This window comes from Triturus cristatus, chromosome 3_1 (assembly GCF_964204655.1).
Source record: "Triturus cristatus chromosome 3_1, aTriCri1.1, whole genome shotgun sequence".
NCBI classification, from domain to species: Eukaryota; Metazoa; Chordata; class Amphibia; order Caudata; family Salamandridae; genus Triturus; species Triturus cristatus.
The window spans coordinates 964,496,648-964,518,838 of record NC_140583.1 but is presented as its reverse complement, the minus strand read 5'-3'; the positions used below and the strand labels follow the sequence as shown (position 1 = coordinate 964,518,838).

The 22,191-nt window shown below is 41.5% G+C and overlaps 1 protein-coding gene and 1 pseudogene across 1 annotated transcript in view; both read left to right on the top strand.

Annotated features, from left to right (window-relative positions):
* EPC2 (enhancer of polycomb 2) overlaps positions 1-20,005 on the top strand; it is a 199,578-nt gene extending 179,573 nt beyond the window's left edge. The window contains exons 11-14 of the mRNA XM_085645610.1: positions 8,945-9,081; positions 14,227-14,386; positions 16,280-16,613; positions 18,730-20,005. Of these exons, the coding sequence (XP_085501736.1) occupies positions 8,945-9,081; positions 14,227-14,386; positions 16,280-16,613; positions 18,730-18,802 (704 nt within the window). The 3' untranslated portion in view covers positions 18,803-20,005. The remainder of the gene's footprint in view (positions 1-8,944; positions 9,082-14,226; positions 14,387-16,279; positions 16,614-18,729) is intronic.
* LOC146861328 (retinoid-binding protein 7 pseudogene) lies at positions 19,313-21,716 on the top strand (annotated as a pseudogene).
* The last annotated feature ends 475 nt before the right edge of the window (positions 21,717-22,191 follow it).

The window sequence follows — 22,191 nt, the reverse complement described above, 5'->3', positions numbered from 1 at the left end:
GACCGCTACAAGGATAAATCCAAAACCAATGGTCACATGCAACAGGTAGTTGTGAAGATCTATTGATTGTAATGCAAAGAGTGCAGGAAAGATGTCATGGGGAAACATGGACAACATAACTGTGGGCAGACTATGGACAACGTAACAGTGGGCAGACCTTTAATGCAACCAACTCCAACAGTGACCATCACCACATGCACATCCCACACAGGCTGGGGGATGCACATGGGGAAACTAAGAATCGGGGCTATGGAAGCGAAGCGTAGAAAACAGAGAAGCAGACAAGCCAAGCATCCATATCACACAAGTGGGAAATAAATGAGTTGGTGCTCCAAGAGGTCTTCTGGCAGTGGGTCTGCTTGCAATCGCAATAAATACAAGACCAAGTACAAGAAAATGCTACACTGCAAAATGGCACAGGTATGCCTGTGTTACAGAGCACTATTCCACACCAGAGGACACTACAGTGATCAGATACCTGATGTATCTGCTAGACAACAGTCTAACATATGCCTCACTAAAAGTACACTTGGTAGCAATCGTAGTCTACACAAGGCCACACAGGAAGAGGCTTATTCACAGCACCGGTTATGAAAAGGCTCCTACAAGACGCAAACATTTATAGTTCCATCCAGATCAGCACCGATGCCAATTAGGAATCTGCTGTTAACACAACTAATAAAGGCACCTTTTTGAACTGCTACACAAGACAAATACAATTGTTGACCTTGATGACCTTCATAATCGCAGTCACATCACATCACTGCAGCCTGAGTGAGCTGCAAACACTAATCACCCAAGAGCACTAACTGCAAATACACAAGGACCGAGTAATCACGAAGACCATCCCACGCTTCCTCCATAAGGGTCATATCACATTTCTACATGAACCAAGCAATCCAGCTGCCGGGCTTCTTAAAGCAAACAAAAACAAGTCAAAAGAACTTTGCATACACTATACGTATGCAGGGCACGGATGTAGTAGATAGAAAGAACGAGTGGTCAGAAGCGGAAGTCAGTTCTTTCTACCATTTGCAGATTCAAACAAAAGCTCACCAGTGATGAAAGGCACAATCGCAAGGTGGATAGTACCAACAATCTAATTATGCCAACAAAAAGTAGATGTGTGCTTCTAGGCAAAACCCGGAGTACATACCACAGTGGAAAATAAGGAGCCACCTTGGCTTCCAGCAAATATGCTCATATGCAGCATATATATGGCAGCCACATGATCATCCGTTCACACCTTCACAAAACACTACTGTGTCGAAATCCAAGTAAACAGAGGCACAGGTGGGGCAGAGTACTGAAAGTTGCAAGCTCACCCTCATTTTAGCACCACCTTCAAGAATGACCAAAGATACTGCCTCAAAATCAATGTACAGCATGTTAATCCAGAAAAGGATCCCTGCTGCAAAACAAAATGGTTACCAGTAGGAGTAGATTTGCAGTGTAAAGAATATTCTGGATTCACATGCAACCCTCCACCTCACAAAGAAATGAGGTGGGGCATGGAAGGGTAAGATACTGCAGTAAAACATAAAAGAAGTTGGGAAGAGTCGCCAATTGGAAAAAGAATCTAAAAATGACAACCGTGCTCATGATCTTCCAGGACTCATGTCTGACGTCATTGGTGAATGGCTGCAGATGATGCCTAAAAGCAACAAAAAGAGAAAGAAAGACAAGGACTAACTAGTTGATTATTGACCCAACCACTAGATAGCGGAATAATGCACAGCATGTGAATCCTCAAAATTCTTCACGCTGCAAAACTACTCTTACTGGTACATAACCATTTTGTTTCTGAGCACCATTTCCCTGGCACTTAATTTCCACACTCTTCAGCTTATCAAGAGCTTCATGCATGCAAAATAATCATGATGTTTCCTGTTTAGCCCAAAATATTTGCATCCTAGGATCATGTCACCGCAGCAGTGATGATTGCCCCCCCCCCCCCCTCGTTTTTTTAATATTTTTACAATAGGAGGAATCATTCATGTTCACGCCTACCCATGCTTCGACCTTGCTGACTTTTGGCTAAAGTCCACTGGATATAGGTACAGTTGTAATTCACTCATTTCTAGTTAGTTGATGTAATTTAACCTCTCTGTAAGTCCTTTCTGGTGGTAACCGTGACCTTTTGCCTTTTCCTCAAAAAGTTAACCTGTTCAGGTTGACACTGGAAACCCCTCTCTTTTGGCAGTGATAGAAATGCTCTGTCCATTGCAGCACTAGAATATTTTGGAATTTACATCTTTTGAATCTGTGACTTTCATAGTAACCATTGTGATGGCAGAACTGTTGGAACTGGCAGTGTCTGGTTGGCTGAAGGGATGCCTCCAGGCAGAACTACCGCTCCCATCAAGGGCATATGGTTAAACTCACTGTATAATCTATGCTCCCCCTTGGATAGCTTGGCATTGAGCAGTCTGGCTCACTACTGAGGCAATGTGTATAGCAAAGGCACAGAAGCCACTTGAGACAAACAGGCATAAGTTCAGCAAAGCCACACATAAAGTAAAATGAGGCGCTACTCCGGGTACACCCAACCTCCGAAGGTCGCACCCTGTGTGTTGGACACTGCCTTCAATGAGCATGCAGTCTGCATGTTGCAGTAGAGAAATGCGGCACGATCGATGAAACTGGCAATGCGCGGGGCGGGAGGAGGGGGGTGGTCACCGCCAGTAGATGCTTGAGTGTCATGGTCCCTGCAGAATGGGAACAATATGCCTTAGATGCGGGCAAGATTTCTGGGGCTCTTCACACCACGCTACCTGTTTGGATTTAGTAGCGGAGGTCGACCCTTGGGAGGGCGCAAAGCTCTTTAGATGGCCCAGGTAGATGGTGTAGGTCTCTCGGGGGAGATCTGAGATGTCCCTGAAATCTCCAGGAGGCCTGTGGTCGGTCCCTTTTGGAGCACACTTCAGGGCGCCACACTTAAGCAGGTCCTCAGCCCAGGCCAGTCTCTATTCCGACAGTTCTACTCAATGTGCAACAGAGTCCTCTGACAATATGCACGAAGTAGTCTGAGTTCTCCGGTCCCACGTCCTCACAAGCGTATCTCAACTTTTGCTGAAGAATGGCACCCATAGTTAAATGGTTGTGTCTTTGAATTTCGGGGTAGTTTTCCCTTTGAACCAAAGATATCTCCCCAAAATTGTAGGTCTGTCTGCCTTGGGGCCGTGGAATGCGGATCTTAATCTTTAGTGGGGCCACGATCCGGCTCCTAGAGGTTGTCGCAACCCCTCTTTCTGCAACCTATCCCATTCGGCCCTCAAATTACAAAGCTTTGGTGTTCCTGTGGTTGCCCATGTTTAATGGCAGTCGATTTGGGGAATGCACAGATGTGCTCCCCTCGACCCCTGGTGTCCACTTAAGCCAGACGCCATGGTCCCAGAGACTTTTCAGGCATAGAGTATAGAAATGTCCATACTCAATATGTGGCATTTCTAAGTGAGTTATGCCAAAACCCTCTTTACCGATGGAAGGGGTTTGGCACTGCAAATCCATTTATATGAAACATCATGAGGCTGCTCCACTGCAATCCACAATGCAGTGCGAAGTATTGTCAAGCACTTCCCCATAACAACTTATGGGCAGAGCAGGCCTCGTAGGTAGTGAAAACACACTTGGCTACTCCTCACTACCTGGACGCATGTGTGCTATTGCATACCCGATCTGCAATGGCAGGAGGATACATAGTTCCCAGCACCAATGGTGCCAGTGCGCCCACCTGAGTCTGCCCAGCAGACTTGACACATTGGTAAGCGACGCACAGTCACGGGTACCATAGGTGAGTGGGAGCACTCAAGAGCGGCCTACCCTGGCAATCTGCTCATGAGTTTGCTCACAATCTATGCCAGAGCGCACCCACCGGTCTGCAATGACAGAGATGCCTGTGTTTCAGAAATGGAATCAACGCCATTACCCAACATGAATAAGAAGGGCACACGCTTACACGCTGCAAGGACAGGCCTATGGCGCCACACACCACCCTGCTCGGCCCAGCCGGACATGGGTGGGTACCCTGATGGGTATGGTTGCTCACACCTGGCCAGCAACGACAGACCGGGCACTTTGCCGCTAGCACCATCGAAGCAAGCACACTGTAGGCCTGACCCAGAGGTTAGAACACCTGGGATGCAGGGATGCACTCATAATCCTGCAGTGGCAGGCCGGCCACCTATGCAACGTGCCATAGGTGCTGGGGCGCATCACCCTGCCTGCCACAGCATGTGGGACACGTATCGGAAACAGCATCTGAGCCGGTGCGCACACTGCAGCCCGTGTTCTGGAACACTGCTTAAGCGCCTCTTCCTAACCTGTGTAGGAAGGCACATGCACTTCCCCACTGATTTGACAGTTAGGATGTGCGGAGGCCCTGAAGCCACACCAGAGATTTGGTAACTCCCCAGGAGTATCCGTGGGGAGAACCGAACTCTTAAGGCAAGGAAAGCTCCATTGGTGGGGACCTCACTACCTGGGCAGGGCACATCCATATGTGCTTGCCCGGCTTTCAGCCTAAAGTCGGGGCTTTCCTGGGGGGTCCTCATGATATGGGAAAACCCACTCTGGGTTGGGAGTGGCTTAAGTGATGCCAACCTAGGCAGGGGCGCTGTGGCACCTCCCAGGGCTACTATTCGATGGATGGCACACTACGTTTACGTCTCGCTACTTAATCCGTGCCGTACTTGCCCAGGGCGCAAGGAGGTACAGAACTAAAGCTTCATTATATCCTCACCCCCAGCCCAATGCGGGTGAGGCAGGCACGGGCACCTTCCCTCTGCTGTGCCCTGTTTCCTAATGTTATTCAGAGAGTCGGCAGAGACGTTCAGCAAAGACTAGGAGGAAAAAGCAATGTTTTTAAATAATTTCCCCTAAGGAGGCCATGTCCAACAAGAATGAATAAGCAAAAGTTCTTTATTAGCTGAGATGATACGTACAGTCTACCACAGACAGCCATTCTAGTTTCATTATTTTTTTAATCAGGCAATTTGTTGGCAGGCATTTTTAGTCAGTCCTGTTTTAAAAGCTGGTTGTTAGGTGGAAGAGTGAATGTTATCTATTTTGTTGTTGTATTTATCTTTGTTTGCCTTGACAGCACAGTTGTCTGTTGACCTGTTACCAGTTCTTATACATATAGCAAGCCTATCTGCACCCAGAGGGGTATTTTTCTGTTTCATATCCTGTTATTTCCTGCTTCGTGTATATTCAAACTTCTTTGAAGAAAATCTAGAAAGTGCAGTCCATCACCACACTGTCACATTTAGTTATTCTCATCAAAATGCATTCTATGTAGAACAAACATCGATTTTGCTTTTTTCCCCCATTTGTGAATGCCTGTGTTTAAATGGCTTAGCATATTTAGGCTAGATGTTGTGACTTCAGTCCTTTTTAGGTCGCAGCTTACCAGAAAGCACAGCTGCCTGATTTGCTAAAGACATCTTGGGGACATTAAGAAAGTTGACCTAGGAATGCATTCCGCCTGTTGCTTACCATTGGCTTTCTAGTTTGTAACTTACATTTTCTGGCTTTATTTGCTTAATGCTGTCCAGCTCAATTTCGCCCCTCCCATTGCCCAAACGTTGTTTACTGTATTTTTCCACAAGCTTTCTCTAAACAGGCCTTTAAATCTTGTTCATATCTAGTCACTTTTGCTGTGCATTCAAAGACCGAGGTCAAATGTCAGCCTGTGTCTTCCAGGGGGCTTGGTGTTCATTTTTCTTTGTTTCTTGCTGGTTACTGGGTCTGCTTGACGAAGGCTGTACAATGTTATTTTTTTCCTAGTTTACAACTAAATTTAAATTCTGTACATAAACTGTGCGGACCGTCAAATCAATACATTGTGTGTTGACTTTTCCACACATAATCCTTTGTGCGCTGTATACTTTTATCAGTAAAACTGTATGTGAATGCAAATGTAATGGTCATTTCAGTTGAAGAAGTGTTGTCTGTAATGGCAGTACGCTACCCTACCATGCATATACTCCAGGTTAGCCCACTCAACTCTGCACCACTCAATGCCACTGCACCCCTCCACACTACAACACTCCGTGTCAATGCAATCTATTTTGCACCACTCTACGTCTCTACTATATACCACTCTACTCTAATACACGCTACCCCACACTTCTCTACTATGCACCACATCACCCTTCTCTCCACCACTGGACTGTGTGCCACTATACTCTACCTCAATGCACTCTACTCTGTACCACTCCGCTGTACGCCAGTGCACTCTATGCCAATCCCCTCTATCCCTCTCTACTCTGCACACTGCTCTAAAACACTTGGCACTACTGCTCTCAGCACCACTCCACTCTGCTCTATGAAGGGCTCTCTGTGCTAATGCACTCTACACAACTTTACAGAAAACCAATGCACTCTGCACCACTGTACTGTATGCCAATTTACTTTGCACCACTGCACTCTGCCATTGTACTGTCCCTGCAGTCAATGCCACTCTCTTCTACTCTGTGCCACTCTACTGTACATCACTGCACTCTCTGCCACTGCACACTACGTCAATACACTCCAAGCCACTCTGCGCCTCTCTATGCCACTTGGCTCAATGCTTCTCCACTCTACGCCACTACTCTATGCCGCTGCATGTTATCGTGCACCACTATACTCTACCCAGCACAGCTCCACTCTGAAACGATCTACGCTACGCTATGCCACTCCACTCTAAACCCCTAAATTGTTCCCACACCATTTTACTCAAAGCTGCTGCACTCTACGCCACTGCACGCTACGGCACTCTACACCATTGGGCTCTATTTCACTACATGCCACTATGTCCTACTTTGTAACACTGTACTCTACCTCACTGCTCTCTGCACCACTCTATGCCACTACACTCTTGACACACTACTCTGCATGACTGCACTCTATGCCACTGAACCACTCAACTTTGCGCCACTCGAATCTACGTCACTCTAGTCAACGCTGTGCCACTCTGCCACTGCACTCTACCCTGCACCAATATACTCTTCCCTTCACCGCTCCACTTTACTCTGAAACAAACCACTCTGCGTCACTGCCCTCTGCAACAGGCTCCTCTACCTTGCTCCCCTCTGCAACAGGCTCCTCTACCTTGCTCCCCTCTGCAACAGGCTCCTCTACCTTGCTCCCCTCTGCAACAGGCTCCTCTACCTTGCTCCCCTCTGCAACAGGCTCCTCTACCTTGCTCCCCTCTGCAACAGGCTCCTCTACCTTGCTCCCCTCTGCAACAGGCTCCTCTACCTTGCTCCCCTCTGCAACAGTCTACTCTACCCCGCTCCCCTCTGCAACGGTCTACTCTACCCCGCTCCCCTCTGCGACGGTCTACTCTACCCCGCTCCCCTCTGCGACGGTCTACTCTACCCCGCTCCCCTCTACAACAGTCTACTCTACCCCGCTCCCCTCTACAACAGTCTACTCTACAACAGTCTTCTCTACCCCGCTTCATTCTATAACAGTCAACTCTACCCCGCTCCAGTCTACAACAGTCTACTCTACACCGATACAGTCTACTGTACCCCGCTCAAGTCTACAACAGTTTACTCTACCCCGCTCGTCTACAACAGTCTACTCTACACCCTCAATGCCACTCCACTTTACATCACTTCACAACACTCTACGCCACTCCACTCTACGACACACTACTCTACCCCGACACTGTACTCCACTCTACGCCTTTCCACTCCACGACACTCCACTTTCCTCCTCTCCACACCACACCACTTCATAACACTCCTCAACCCTCCACTCTCCTTTACCGCTCTAACTTTTACCAATGCTGAACAGCAGCCACTGTGGTGTACAACATTGCTAAAACATATTGGCAAAGCCGATAGCAAGACCTATTAACTCTGCCAATGCTTGTTTTTAAATTTGTCTAGTTTAATGTTTATTTACATTTTCCTAAAGTAATAATGCATAGAGCATATACACATCAAACACAGCAACAAAGGCAAGTATTGAGAGGATTAAGGAAACTGGTAATATAGGGGATGTAGAGTCTTCATTTGTGGGGGAGGGGGGGCTAGTGGGGTGGAGTTGAGACCATGACTGCATAGGATGAAATTAATCTAGGATGTAGGAAGTATGCATTTTTAGGTAATGGGCAAGCATTTTTAAATGTTGTCTAGTGCAGCTGCTGTCCTTTACATTGTATATTGCATTCAGAATTCTTGGTGCTTTAACGACCAAGAAATGCCGGTGGGTTTTTACACTCCTCTCTGTAGGTGTGGTTCTCAAGGCAGTCACTTGTGTACTCCTGTTTTCATTTGATCCTATGCTCCGAACACCTGCTTCAAAACAAAATCTTCCATTTGGTAAAGTGACGTTTGATTGGGGTCGAGCAAATCATTAATGTTGCAATTCAGAAGTAGTTTTCGTGCTTTGCTATTTCGAGCTCTACTTCCTGTGTTTGGGGGTTGATATTCTCTCCAGTGCTCCTAGCTCTGAGATGAGTTCTTTCACTCTAATGAATTCACTGTTTCCTGTGTATTTGTGAGTACCTTCCTCCCTATAAGTACTGAATGTTTTCAGAATGAGTCTGTAGAGGTTGAATGAGAACTAAAGAAATGCGTTTTATTTGGCTGCCCGAGGTCTTCCGCTTTAGCGTGAAGCGTGTTCCCACGCAAGGACATACCACACTTTGTGAAGTAAATGAGCCTTTGTGCGAGAAGTACTTCATTAACCTCTTAGATTAATTTGTTTCATATTCATGTTCAGCATTTACATAACACTAAAAGATGCGAAGGTATACAGAGGCATCGGTCCTGATGCAAAACATGTAAACCTCGATTTTAGGTGTGTTGTGCTATAGTGTAAACTTTCTTGGACCAAATTGTGTCCATGCCTCACAATTTGAAACAACATTTCATTTTTTCACTACAAGTGCCAGTGTGCATTATTTTTGGTGAGCATTTTAGTCTGATGTTATTTTTGTCTCTAGTCACAGGAGGCATCACGGAGGAACAGTTTCAGACTCACCAACAGCAACTAGCTCAAATGCAACGGCAACAACTGGCTCAACTTCAACAGAAAAAGCAGTTACAGCATTCCTCGCAGCAGACTCATCTAAAAGCACAGGTAAAACATTTCATAAGGAACAATTTTGCCCATGTTTTTTGTGCGGGTCCTCTTTGTTTCATAATTTACTTAAAATTTTGAAGTTATTGACCGACCATAATCAGTTTCTACTGCATTCACTGTAGTCTTTGAAAGCTCACTATAAGGACTGTGGCTCCAGCAATAGTTCTCTTGTTTTGCAAGCTGTGCAAAATGATCTTCTAGCCCAAGAGGACACACTTTAACATTTCTTATTTTTGCATTTTTCTAACAGTCAGCCTGTTTTGGTTGCTATTTGTCATCTCCACATAAATATCTGGAAACGTCTTGCCATTTCTGACGTTTTCATCATTTTAAAGTATCTTTTGAATGCGTTGTCGATTTTTGATAGCTTATTGCTTTTTAGGTCTCGCCTGACCCAGCGCATGCGCTGATCTGGCGAGACTTATTGAGAGGGCTCCAAAAAGTGCTGGCAGGCCAGCCTAAAGCTACAGTGCATGTGCGCGGGCGCGCGCGCCGCGCTTTACCGTGATTACTTTCACTTTCGCGGCCGCACGGCCGCTTTGATGTGTGATCGCTATCACTTTCACTTAACGCTTTGCATAGCCAATAGGTCTCGCTTTTGGGACCTTATAAGTATTTAGTTATGCAACTGTTGCATGCCTAAACACTTATGAGGTCCCAAAAGCGAGACCTATTGGCTATGCCAATGCTTGTTCTATTTGGATCCTTTTATTTAAACCCCCTGTGTCAGTATAATTTCCCTAACTTTATACATATTTATTGTATTTGATGTTGACCTTTTTAGTCTCGTTTTTTCTGTTCTGTAAGGTATAGAATGCACCTCTTAAACTTTAAGTCCTCTCTGCTGAAAAAAAATGGTATTGTTGAGTGGGCAAGAGCGCAGATGTTTAAAATTGTGGTACAAAAACTTGAGTTCCGTTGCATCATGCAAAACAAGCATTGGCATAGCCAATAGGTCTCGCCTTTGGGACCTTATAAGTGTTTAGCTATGCAACAGTTGCATAACTAAATACTTATAAGGTCCCAAAAGCGAGACCTATTGGCTATGCAAAGCGGCCATGCGGCCGCGAAAGTGATCGCAATCGCGATCACGATCAAACATCAAAACGGCCGTACGGCAGCGAAAGTGAAAGTAATAGCGGTAAAGCGCGGCGCGCGCTCCCGCGCACATGCACTGTACCTCTAGGCTGGCCTGGTAGCACTTTTTGGAGCCCTCTCAATAAGTCTCGCCAGACCAGCGCATGCGCTGGGTCAGGCGAGACCTAAAAATGCAGCTGCTCTGCATCAGAACCGTTGACTGGTGGCACAGAAGGATAGGTCTCAGATTTAGAAGACGAAATCTACTTGTCTTCTGAACTCTTTTTTTTTTTTTTTATTATAAATGATTGACAATCGTACTTTTTATGGCTCCACGCCTGATTTAAAGAGCTTTTTGTGATCGCTTTGGTATTTGGAACTATAATTTTCCAGTTGTATGTGTTATACCATCAACACCTCCGATATCTGCAGACCAGCAATGAGCACATTTTCCTGCATAGTCCACATGATGTTATACAGAGTCTCCTCCAATAATCTCCCTATTCCCAAGGAATTAAGGGAAATACAATCCAATCTTAAGGGGAAGACTGATGTTGACTGGAGCCTTCCTACAGTTAAATATACGCAAATGCTATTCAAAATCAGGAGATCATATAGCCTTTGTGGCCAAATGCCATCAGCTCCACATAGAGAATTACATGCCTCAGACAAAGCCTTTGCACGGTTTACATAGATTTTTAGGGCCCCAAGTGACTTTTTACCTTTATTAGAGGGCACTGTGCTCCGAACTCAGTTAATACTAAGCTGTGTGAATGAGTTTAGCAAAAAAGGGTCTCTGCTTTTTTTGGGACCAGAGTATTCTAGAACCAGATTATTGAAGAGGAGCATTATTTCAACTGTGTTCAACCTCATGCAGTGTCACCTGCAATACATATTTATTTATTTTTTTGCATAAAGAAGGAATGTGTTCAATTGTTACCATAGAAAATGCCATGCAGCTGTACAGCTCTGGTAAAGACATTAAATTATACCATCATTAGACTTTGCTTATCTTCCAACGGCAAATGTGGTTCTTAGAATAAAATTAGGAGATTTCTTTTGCTCTGTTTTTATCCCTTCTGGAAGTGCAAGAGAGCCGTCTAGGTTTTCCATTTGATAGCAACACTTTTTCTGAAATAACATAACCAGTTTTAGCTGAAGATTGTAGGTTAGATGCATCTCTTTCCTATTTTGTTGGGCATATAAATTTAAAAGGCAAATTATATTGTGTGTTTTTTTAAGTCAAATTTATATTGAGCATAATTACTAATTGATCAAAATTGTAATGAATTGGTATTTCGAATTGTTGCAACAGGAACTATAAGCAGTTAGTTTAAGGCATGGTGCAAGATCCATCAACTTCAGCTCCAAATAACTTACTTGGATAGCTGGGTGGGTTTAAAGATGGGTGGATGCATTTGAAGTGTTCCGCAAGGCATTTTCTTAGCCCGTTCTTCCATTCTTCTGTTGTTGGTAAATTGGAACCATTTTATTGGGTGATGGTGACTCCTGTTGCTTACAACTCCTTAAAAATGTACAAGAGCACTGCTCTAAAAATATAATATTTTCCTGATCTTAGAATTTCTATTTACATGCTGGATTATATCATCCATTCTATTTTTCCTATGTATTCTGTAACTTGTAGTTTTATTGATCTGGTTATAAATTCAGAACTACAAGAACTAGAATTGAAAAAAATACACAGACTGGATCAGTTACTCTTGCATATCTTTTTTAAGTAGGTCAGCAAAGCTTTCTCCCTTTTGTCAGCTAGTTCAGAGTATCAGTAAAAATGGTTGTCCTTAAACATAGGTTAAATTGGGTCCTAGAAAGTCTTTGACCAATGTGGAAGTATGCGAAATGGAAACCCATTTTCACTCATTAATGTAGATGGGAAGAGTAAGTAAAATTCACCTGTGTCAATTGACAAGAAGCTAGCCAATTTTTCTTAAAACCCATCCATAACTGTTTCCGATTTCATTACATTTAACTTGTTTTTGGCTGATACTTTAAGACCTGGTTCTAAAACATTATTTTAAATTGTTTTCTAAAATGCCCTGTGATACTTACTTGACTTCCACTTTTTACAGTAGAAGTCTACTGCAGTATTGCCTAGAGCAGAGTCGTTCACAAGGAGGGGTATCTACATAGTGTCTTGGATTACAAATTGCTTCCGATAGGCAAAACCCAAACCCACATTGTGCAAGGGTTCTTTTAAAAAGAGGCAAGTATTCGCACTCTTGAGGTTCACTTGTTCTGTAAATCTGGATTATATTAGCATACTACTTTCAAGGGTGAATAATTGCAGATGGTGGATCAGGTTGCCTTCAATAACTTTAATAAATGGTTTATTACCCCTTTTTAGTATGTTTTTAAGACGAAGAAGATGTTTACTTGAACAGACATTTTTTAGTTATACAATGGCTTCTCTACTAATATGTCTCTGGATTGCTAGGTCATGATTTCTTGTGTTGATTCTTCTAAAATGGAAAGCTAACTTTAGCCCATGGGCTGATTATATTGTGACAATGTTGTTCCTGGAAAATAGGTGGTTGTAGCAGTAACGTCATGTTAATACAAACTTGTGACTAGTAAATGTTCCAGTATTTTCTTCCGAAGGCAAGTATACCAATGGTGTGATTGTTATTACAGGCAAGTAATGCTCCATACATATTGATATTATTCATTTTGTGAAATAATCTCACATGCCAGACTGCAATTTCATTGAGACCTGCTAATATTTGCTTTATGTTCTGCTCTTTGACATTTATAGTTTAACGTTTCTTTCAAGGATGATCCAGTAGCTGCTCGAGCCATTAGTAATTTTGGATAGCCACCATGCAAACTTTTCTTTCTTTATTTAAGGAGTTTTATAAAGCTCTTGCATGTCACCAAGTAGCCACTTAAGATCACTATCAAAGTAAGAGACAGGAGCGAAAAGGGACTGTAGAAGAAAGGCAAAGATAAAGGGCCTCTACTGCGTAGCATGCTATGTAAAGGAGGGAAAGGGATGGCAATTTATAAGGCTGGATCTTCAGAACTAATTACGAAGTATAAGAATAATTTTTAACTGTTGATTTCAGGTGGTTGAAGAACAAAATGCATCTGTGAGCAAGAAGCTTTTAGAGACTTTTCTGAATAAGTGTTAGCCATTTTTGATTTCTCTGCATGAGTGACATGGACCCAGAACTTGACTCCGAAACTTCACTCTCTTCTGTTTATGTTGAGTTATTAGTTTATCTCAAAATCTTTGTTACATGGTATGGCAAAGCCTCGGACTATAATGGAGCATTATCATGTAGACCATAGAGAAACCTCTTCAGGGGAAGAGGACGAAGCAAATTAAGTCTGAGAAACCTTCAAGACTTGAAGTTGGTACCCACCATTTTTCTTCTGCCCTATTTATATACATCTTTGTGTTACGGAGAACCTTAATGTCCTGACTTCTCTTTATGAGCATACAAAAGGAGATCTGTAACCACAGTACGTTTCCTGTCCCAGTGCTTTTAAAATCATTGCTTCATGGGTACATTGGGGCATGGTCTGTTCGCATCAGTGTTTTCTTGCATTTCTGTTCTCTTCGTTAGAAGGAAGCTCTGTGGACAGGGGGTTACCTTCTGTGGATTACTGATACCGCTATTTGATACAAATAGGTAGCAGAGTCAGCCATCTTTTCTTTTCTGTGCATGTAAAATCGGCTTGCATAATAATTAATTGTCTGTTACTACTTTCGTTTTGTTATGGAGAAGAATACTCTAATTCTATTTAATGTTTTTGGGACGTTTTAACTTGGGGTCCTTGATGTCTTATTGGCCATCACCATCTTTTTTACCCTGTAAATATTAAATGTGTATCATAAGTGCTGTACACTCAGTAGCCATAATGCAATTGTTTGCAGTGCACAACAGCCACATAATGTATTCTGCCAATGACATTACGTGTATAGAACTTAGCTAGTTTAGTATTTTGTTTAATGCTTGTGGGGTTGCTTTAGGTGTTCTTGGCTATACAGTTGAAATTAGAAAACTAGTGTTTCAAAACTAAAATGTTTTAATTGTTTTATAGGGCGCAAGCACATCTGACTGCATGTCTAAAACGCTTGACTCAGCCAGTGCCCATTTTGCTGCATCTGCAGTGGTCATCACACCAGCTCCTGGTCGAAGTGAAGTGACCAAGGAACCAAACTCTGGTCATAACAATATAAATGGTATTATTCAGCCTTCAGGTAAAGTGATTTGTCATTCACCTTGTTTCTGAATGGTGCTAGTAGAAACTAAGCAAGTAAACTCTGAACAGAAATTAGTTGTAATATTTGAAGTACCTTGTTTGTCTCAGCAAAGTCCTAATAATTCCATTTTGTAGAAAGGAAAATTAGTTACTGAACGTCTCCTGTGCAAATTTCCAAAAGTTCCAGTGAGAAATCACTGTTTCTCTTGCGCAAAATTGCCAGATTGCTGTTTTACTGCCTTTTGGTCTGACACAAATAAGAATGCAGAACTATTCCCACCCTTCAAAATTGGAAACAAAAGTAGGTTTGTGGCATATCTAGTTGGGGACGTGTGAATTAATTAAGTTTGAGCGAAATGCAGCTTATTGCGAACAAAGTGCTTAATTGCCCGCATTTTCATGTGCTACGGTAAGGCAGTATTTTCATCCAGTCTCTCTTGATAATCGAGTGTGATCGGCATTTAGTGGTAAGAATAAAAAACAAGGGACCTAAAGTGGATACTAAATGTAATAATTAGTAGTTCTTTCGAGTTGTGACAAGTGTTTAATTTCCTTTGACTTTTAAATCTCTCAACATTTTGCCACTGATTTTTACACGGGTGTAAAAATCAGCAGACTGCTAAAATGCTTTTGAGGGAGGCCCCTCTTCTCCTCCAGTTGTTTTCTTTGGTCTCCTTCCCTCCCACCCCCTAATCCAGTCACCTTTCCTCTGGTGCCTTTGCTGTTTTCAGTTCCTCCTCAGTCCCTCCCTCGCTGGTTTCTTCTCACCACCTTCCTGTTTTCCCCTGTGTTTTTGAGACCATACTCCTTCCAACTTTTATCACAAATATCCATTCTCACCTAGAACTTGCTCTTCTGTTTCCTTGATCCATATCACAATCTGTCTCTTCTCCCTACCCCCCACCGCGTCTGTTTGTCCATCCCACCAGTTTCCATAAACATTCCCGATGCCAGTTTCTCAGCAGGTTCCTCTTTTACAAAATGCATTTTAGTTCTCTTTTCTCTTGAACCATTTTATTAAATATTATGATTTTCTTTATCAGTATAGCGGAGCAGAAATGGAATTTGAAATATTTGAAAAAAAGGATATTGAGGCAGCAGTGCTATAGCAATAGGCGACCAAAATATAGATTTTATTTTTCAGTCTAAACTTTAATTGCATTCCACTTTAGAGATGACTAGTGATTTGAATTTTTAAGTTTTCATTATGCGTAGTTGGTCACACTTACCAATCTAGATAATGAGCAGATTTTCCTTACTTCCCCAAAGTGAAAAGTAACTAAACATTATTTGTATGACCATTACCCTCTGTTGCATACTGTTGGACGTTTGCTCTCACGGTATTTAAAGGACAGTATAACATATTACTGATATTGAAGAGATCCAAAATGGTGTTTGAAAACTTGTATATAGTTCCACTTGTAATGGGATGTAAAGTCATGTTATGTGGACTTTAACTTGCGTTTTTCTGTGCCACTTATTTCTGTTGCTTTCAATGTTGGGCTCCAGTGACTGGACAATGAATGAAGACTTGTTGAAAATGCAGACCAAATGAGTTATTGTTTGTAGACGTATGTCCTAATCTTGTAAACTCACTTTTCCACACAGGAAAACTTAAATAATAGTCCCAAAAGCTCATCTGCCTTTCCATTGCCCCATAAATGTTTTTTGACTGTTTGAGCAAATTACTTTTATTCCTTGTTTGTGTGATTAATCGCACCAAAGTGCTTTTATACACAAAATTTAAAAAGGCTTTAAATGTTTTTGGCCATTTCAGATTTTGATTTATTCTTACATTTTCAACCTGTACATATTCAGAAAATAAGTTTGTTTTTAAGAAATCTGTATAAATGAGTTAACTCATAGCACTGTTTTTTCCCCCTTTCAATAGGAACCTCAAAAACCTTGTACTCCACCAATATGACGCTATCATCCAGCCCAGGGATTTCAGCTGTGCAACTTGTAAGGACAGTTGGCCACGCCACCACAAACCACTTAATTCCTACGTTGTGCACAAGCAGTCCTCAAATGCTTCCTATGAACAATTCTTGTTTGACTAATGCAGTGCACCTCAACAATGTCAGTGTTGTCACTCCAGTTAATGTACATATCAATGCAAGGACTTCAGCACCTTCGCCAACAGCCTTAAAACTTGCCACTGTAGCTGCCAGTATGGACCGGGTGCCAAAGGTGACTCCTAGCAGTGCCATGAGCAGCATAGCAAGGTGTGTATGTGTTAATTTCCAGCGGTTTTCCTGAAGCGAGTGTTCAATTTCTATACTGAAATTGCAACGGATTCTTTTTTTTTTTTTTTTTTTTTTTTTTTTATAACTGAATGACTTGAGTATGTACACCATTTAATAGGATGACGGGTAATGATGCACAGCTTGTGTGAAAGGAGAGAGGCAAGGGAGAAGTAATAACCCTTATTAGTTATCTACAAGGGCATTAAAATCATAAGAAAAGGCTAGTTCTACCTCATGATTAATCGTATTTATCAAGCAAAGGACTATTGTCATCTTCTGTGTTTGTTTACTGAATTAGTTAATTTAAAGTTAGCCTTTATAGATGCCACCAAATAGCGTTTAATATAACCCTGGGCTTAGTTTGCGAAGTAGCACTTCGCGAAGCTACGCAAAGTGCAGTTCGCACTACGCGAGCTACGCGTAGCACTTCGCGAACTGCGTAGTACCTTGGTCGCACTGTGCCAGATGTCGTTTTCAATGATTGCACAGTGCGGACAAGCAACCGGCACTGTGCAATCATTGAAAATGGCATCTTGCACAGTGCGAGCAGTAGTTTTCTGCTGCTCGAGTAGATTTTTACTCGAGCGGCAGCTTTCTCAACGCGAACTGGTAGTTTCTCATCGCGAGCGGTCGCGACCACTCGCAATGAGAAACCTGACCTCCTCGCGTTGGGAATCTCGCCGGGAGGTTCATTTTCCATGCTCGCGATCGCCAACTTAATGTTAGTTTAATAGTGCATTTTCATTGATGCTAAGGCACTGTAGCAATGTAAAAAAACTAAGCCAAATCTTAACACCTTTGTGATTGTTCATTCACATAACCACATGTAGTTTACAGATAATATTTTTGTGCTAATCGTGATCACATTCAGAGTGTTTCTTTAGGTGCAGCTTGGTAGTCTGCACCCAAGATAAACCTTAATTACCACACCTCACATGTTTTTGCCAGATGAATTTTGCAAGGCAGTCCTTACTAAAGTTTTTCAGTTTCACATCACGGAACGGAGGGATCCTAGCACTTTTACCGTGCTACCTACCGTTCAGAGCTATGAAGGAGGTAATGCTTCACCTGATAATTACTGCAACACATAGTATCACTATTTTCTAGGAGGAGTATTCTGTGGCAAATTATGGAGTGCTTATAATGAGGCTTTGATCATTGAAATAGCTCTTAAGAAAAGGAAAGGCTTTACAAGTCTGGAAAATGTGAATTTGATTGGAAATACGAAATTGAATTTGCTGAGTCTGGCCACTATTATGAAGAATCCTGAAAGCATCTATTGTAAACCACTGCTATTGCTGATATGGGTAGAGAAGTCCCATGTAGTTAGTTTGATGTGACATGCCTTTCAGCCTTATACCCTTTCTCGCCAAATGTCTTATGAAAGAGACTACCATACCAAAGAGAAGTTAAGTGATGCGGCTGGCACCCTGGACTGCTTACTTGATGTAGAGTCAAATTTTGCAGACTAGAGTGTTTGGTTTTTATTATGGGCATTAGTTTACCTCTTCTAAGTCCACTTAATGCAGGACCGTGCCGTATTACGCAGCATTTCTTACACACAGGCCCAGCCAAATCTAACATCAAAATAAACACACAGTTTGGTAGTCAAAGCTTTGCTGTCAAGAATCTCATCAAAAGGCTTGACCCAAGTGAAGATCAGAAAATGTGGACTCGGCTGATTTTCATCTTAGTGATTTTGGCATGGGCTGATTTTAGCTCTCTCATTTAACTTGCCTGATGTAGTTTCATCTTCATTCTGTTTTCTTATATAGCCTGTGTTTCACATTTTCAAACCGGGGTTCTTTATGGCATTCAGTGTATTTTTGTAATTCTCAGACCATGATCTATGTTAATAATTTGTTGTTTTCTTGTTTCCTATTTGAATGTGTTCATACTTCTTTTTTAGATTTGAAATCATAACCTGACAGTCAAACCATTACATTAGCATTTGCTTTCTAGGAAAGTGGTCTAATGACTCCGTGTGCGGTGTGTGTACACTTAGTTTGTAATTAATTCTGAAATGTGTTAATAACTATGTTCTGATAAACATACTTAGGTTTCTGAAGTTAACATCTATTTGTTTTTTCTTCAGAGAGAATCATGAACCTGAAAGATTGGGTTTAAATGGAATCGCAGAGACTACAGTAGCAATGGAAGTGACATAACCTCAGAACTATTGGACTTAAGCTGTGCTGACAGTATAGGCGTTTATATTCCAACTGAATGCAAAATTCAGCCCTCTGTGGATCACAGGGAGCTAACATGGACCTAAATGGACTAATAATATATCGTATATTAAATCGATATATATATTGTAAATTTTGTAAATTTGGGAAAATCACTACCTTGTAAAATAGTTTATTTGTATCATCAATATTATTTCTGTTACTTGAATAGTAGATATTCATCATCATGCTTTTGCACTTGAATTTGCAACTGAATGGATTTAACAATAATTCTTTAACGGGATCATGAGCATGAAATGGGATCCTGCATCACTTGTTTTAACTATTTATTTTGCCATGTTTACATTTTGTATCTTGTACAAATAAATCCAACTTTGTGTCTAAAAAAAAAGTTAAAGATTCATAGCTAGGAAATGAAATTCTTGTAATTTTTTTCTAAAGGAAATGTAAAGTTTTCACTTGGTTCATTTTGTTTCGCAATTTGACTAGATGGACTTTTTGGTAAATAATTTAGTGGCATTTCACTGTCAAATATGAAGTTCAAGGCAAAATAGTATTTTCTATTACTGTGCAGGGGAAGGGATGGATCGATACATGCAAATTTAATGTAGTAATTCACTTTTCCATATATTTTGAATGTATATTTCTATTTATAAAACCAATTTATAATAATTAATTACACACAAAAGCAGACTAGGGGGAGAAAAAATTATGCATCTTGCACATGAAAGCCGTGCGGATATAAACAATTTTCAACCAAGGACATTTTATCTGAATACTGCATATTTTAACCGGCTTTAAAACTATAACACACCAAGTAAAGATTATTTTACCAGTTATATATTGCATTATATATCATTGCAATAGTTATTGGATGTCTAGCTATCGAGCCATCCCTGGTGTCGGGAGGGGGTGGGAGGGTTGTGGCAAGATTGTCTTTTCAATTTTGGATAGTTTTCCTGTGGCTACAAGGCAAGTAACGGGTTTGAAAAAGTCTGACTGTAAGTGTTGGACACCTTCGTAGTGTAGTGTTTTAGTGATATTTTTTTTTTTATACGTTGTAAATTAGATCCGTGTAGTGGTGTTTCTCAGAATGTTTGTTTATGCACTAGTTCAGACAACTTTCCCTGTTACTTGTTCTTGATAAGTGGAAACTACAGGGAAATAAAATACATATCAAAACATTGGTATTTTGCGCACCTGTTTATTGTACAATGTGCAAAGTTTTGTTGTAGATTGGGGAAAGCACAAATAGATAGATTTTTAATATAAATCTATGAAATGTCTGAGAAACTGGGTATTGATTTTTCCCCCCCTAAGATTAAGTCGATAAAATAGTTCTAACTTCAAACATTAAGCCACCTTGCATTTTAAGTTTTTACTTTAGACATTGACATCTACTTTTAATTCTGAAAAACAATCTGAAATTATATTTGGAAGCTCTTGTTCATTGGGTACGCTGGTTGGGATTGTTTTATCTACCACGTATTTCTACTGTTATACCATTGCAGAAGTGGGCTACTCCTAGAGTAGGATGGGCACTTGGACTTTTACTATTAAATGTAAAACAGTTTTCTTTTTTTGTTTTGAACGAGAAGCTACAATGTATTTGTTACTGTGTTATATATATTTATACCTTTTTTGGCTACATCTTCTTTAAAGGATATCACGTTGTTCACCAGGAAGTAAAGGAGAACGTTGGAATCCTCCTAAAATGCTGATCATGTTGTATTGTAGTTACCTAATGTATGTCACATTCCTGAAAATCTGTTCTTTAATTGATGAAAATTATTTATTCGTATCATCGTGGATTGATTCATATAAGCACAAGAACATTTTATCTGTACTGTTGAAGTGTGGCATGAATGGAACCCATGTTTGTGTTCGAGAATGCTAATCTGACAAACTAAGCATAACTATTCATAGCTGTGACCATTTTACCTTATTTTATAAACAACTTACTTGTTGCCATTTACTACAGTAACAGCCCCCCCATCCCAGCATTTTCATAATACCAGGTTTTTTACTTCTCTGGAATGCTAAATTTCCTAGCTATTGTGAAGGAAAGTTTCAATTTTATTAAGGACCCATAGGCGAGGATTATGCTCAACTCTCTCCATTGTATGACTCAGCAGCCTTAACAGTAACCACAAAGACTACAAATCCCAGGAGTCTTTTCACAAATAAAATTACCATAGAGACAGTCCCATATAAACAGCATTAAGAAACAGCACTTCCTCTTTCTTTGGGCAAAACCCATGATTCAACGTGCAGTCAATATTCTTGTTTCTGATCAGATCCTGAAATAAAAAGAACTGTCAGCCTTTAGAAAACTAACATAACAGCAGAAACTTTCTCTGAGACCTGGTGTGTCACTGAGCGCTGCACCACCACCCCTAACACACCCGGACTTCAGCGGCACATGGTCAACAACGAGATTTTTGAGCCGTATATGCAGCGGCTGGATGTGGATTTTGCCACATGTAAAATCGCCAAATTGCTAAATTCCCAGAAGGTGATTGAACAGAATGGAGACTCATTCACCATCCGCACGCTGAGCTCACTCCTGAACTACTTGGTAGAGTGAACAATGGGCAAAGAGTTTGAAGAGGACACAAAAGGCTTGGACTACAGGAAATGCACGAGTACAGTGAAGAACTGTGGCTGGACTCATTGGCTTGAAGGGGATGAGTTGCACCTGGAACTGCGTTTCAAGGATCAAGTGTGCAAGCAGGTGTTCCAGAAAGCGTGTTGTCTTGGCTTCAAGGTTTTTGTTAGCCTACGTATGAACTCTGAACTGTTATTCTGGTATCACCAGGTTAAGATGTTTCAGCACATTGAAAGTGCACAACTAACATGCCTACCACGTTTGATGGAACCCTTACCTTGCTGATGGCCTGACAGATGGGACTGTCGACTAGTGCATCCTATATCTATGGTCTACCTTGGCTGATGTGTAAACTGGCTTGGCCATCAATTCTGTTGGAAATAAACACCAAAGAGTATTTGGAGGTCTGTTATGTTAAAAAAGAAAGAAAAAAAAAACTAACATCCCTGCATAGAATGTTTATTAAACAAGTCAGACAGTAATCAACGATAAAGATCACATAGCAAATCCAACCCAAGCAACTCCTCAGAACGCTCCGAAAGCTCTATACTTATCCAACTTGAAGCTTCCCAACATCGAGGGAGGGTCGGAATAACAATTACACTGGGTGGAATAATCCTCGCCTCCTTAATAGAATTTAAACCTTCCTTCACGATAGCTAGGAAATTTAGCATTCTATGTCTGGACAGGAGGCTCGGTTTATGCTAGTTCAAAGCTGATCGACAACCATAGAAGCCATGCCCAAGATAGGTTTAAAATA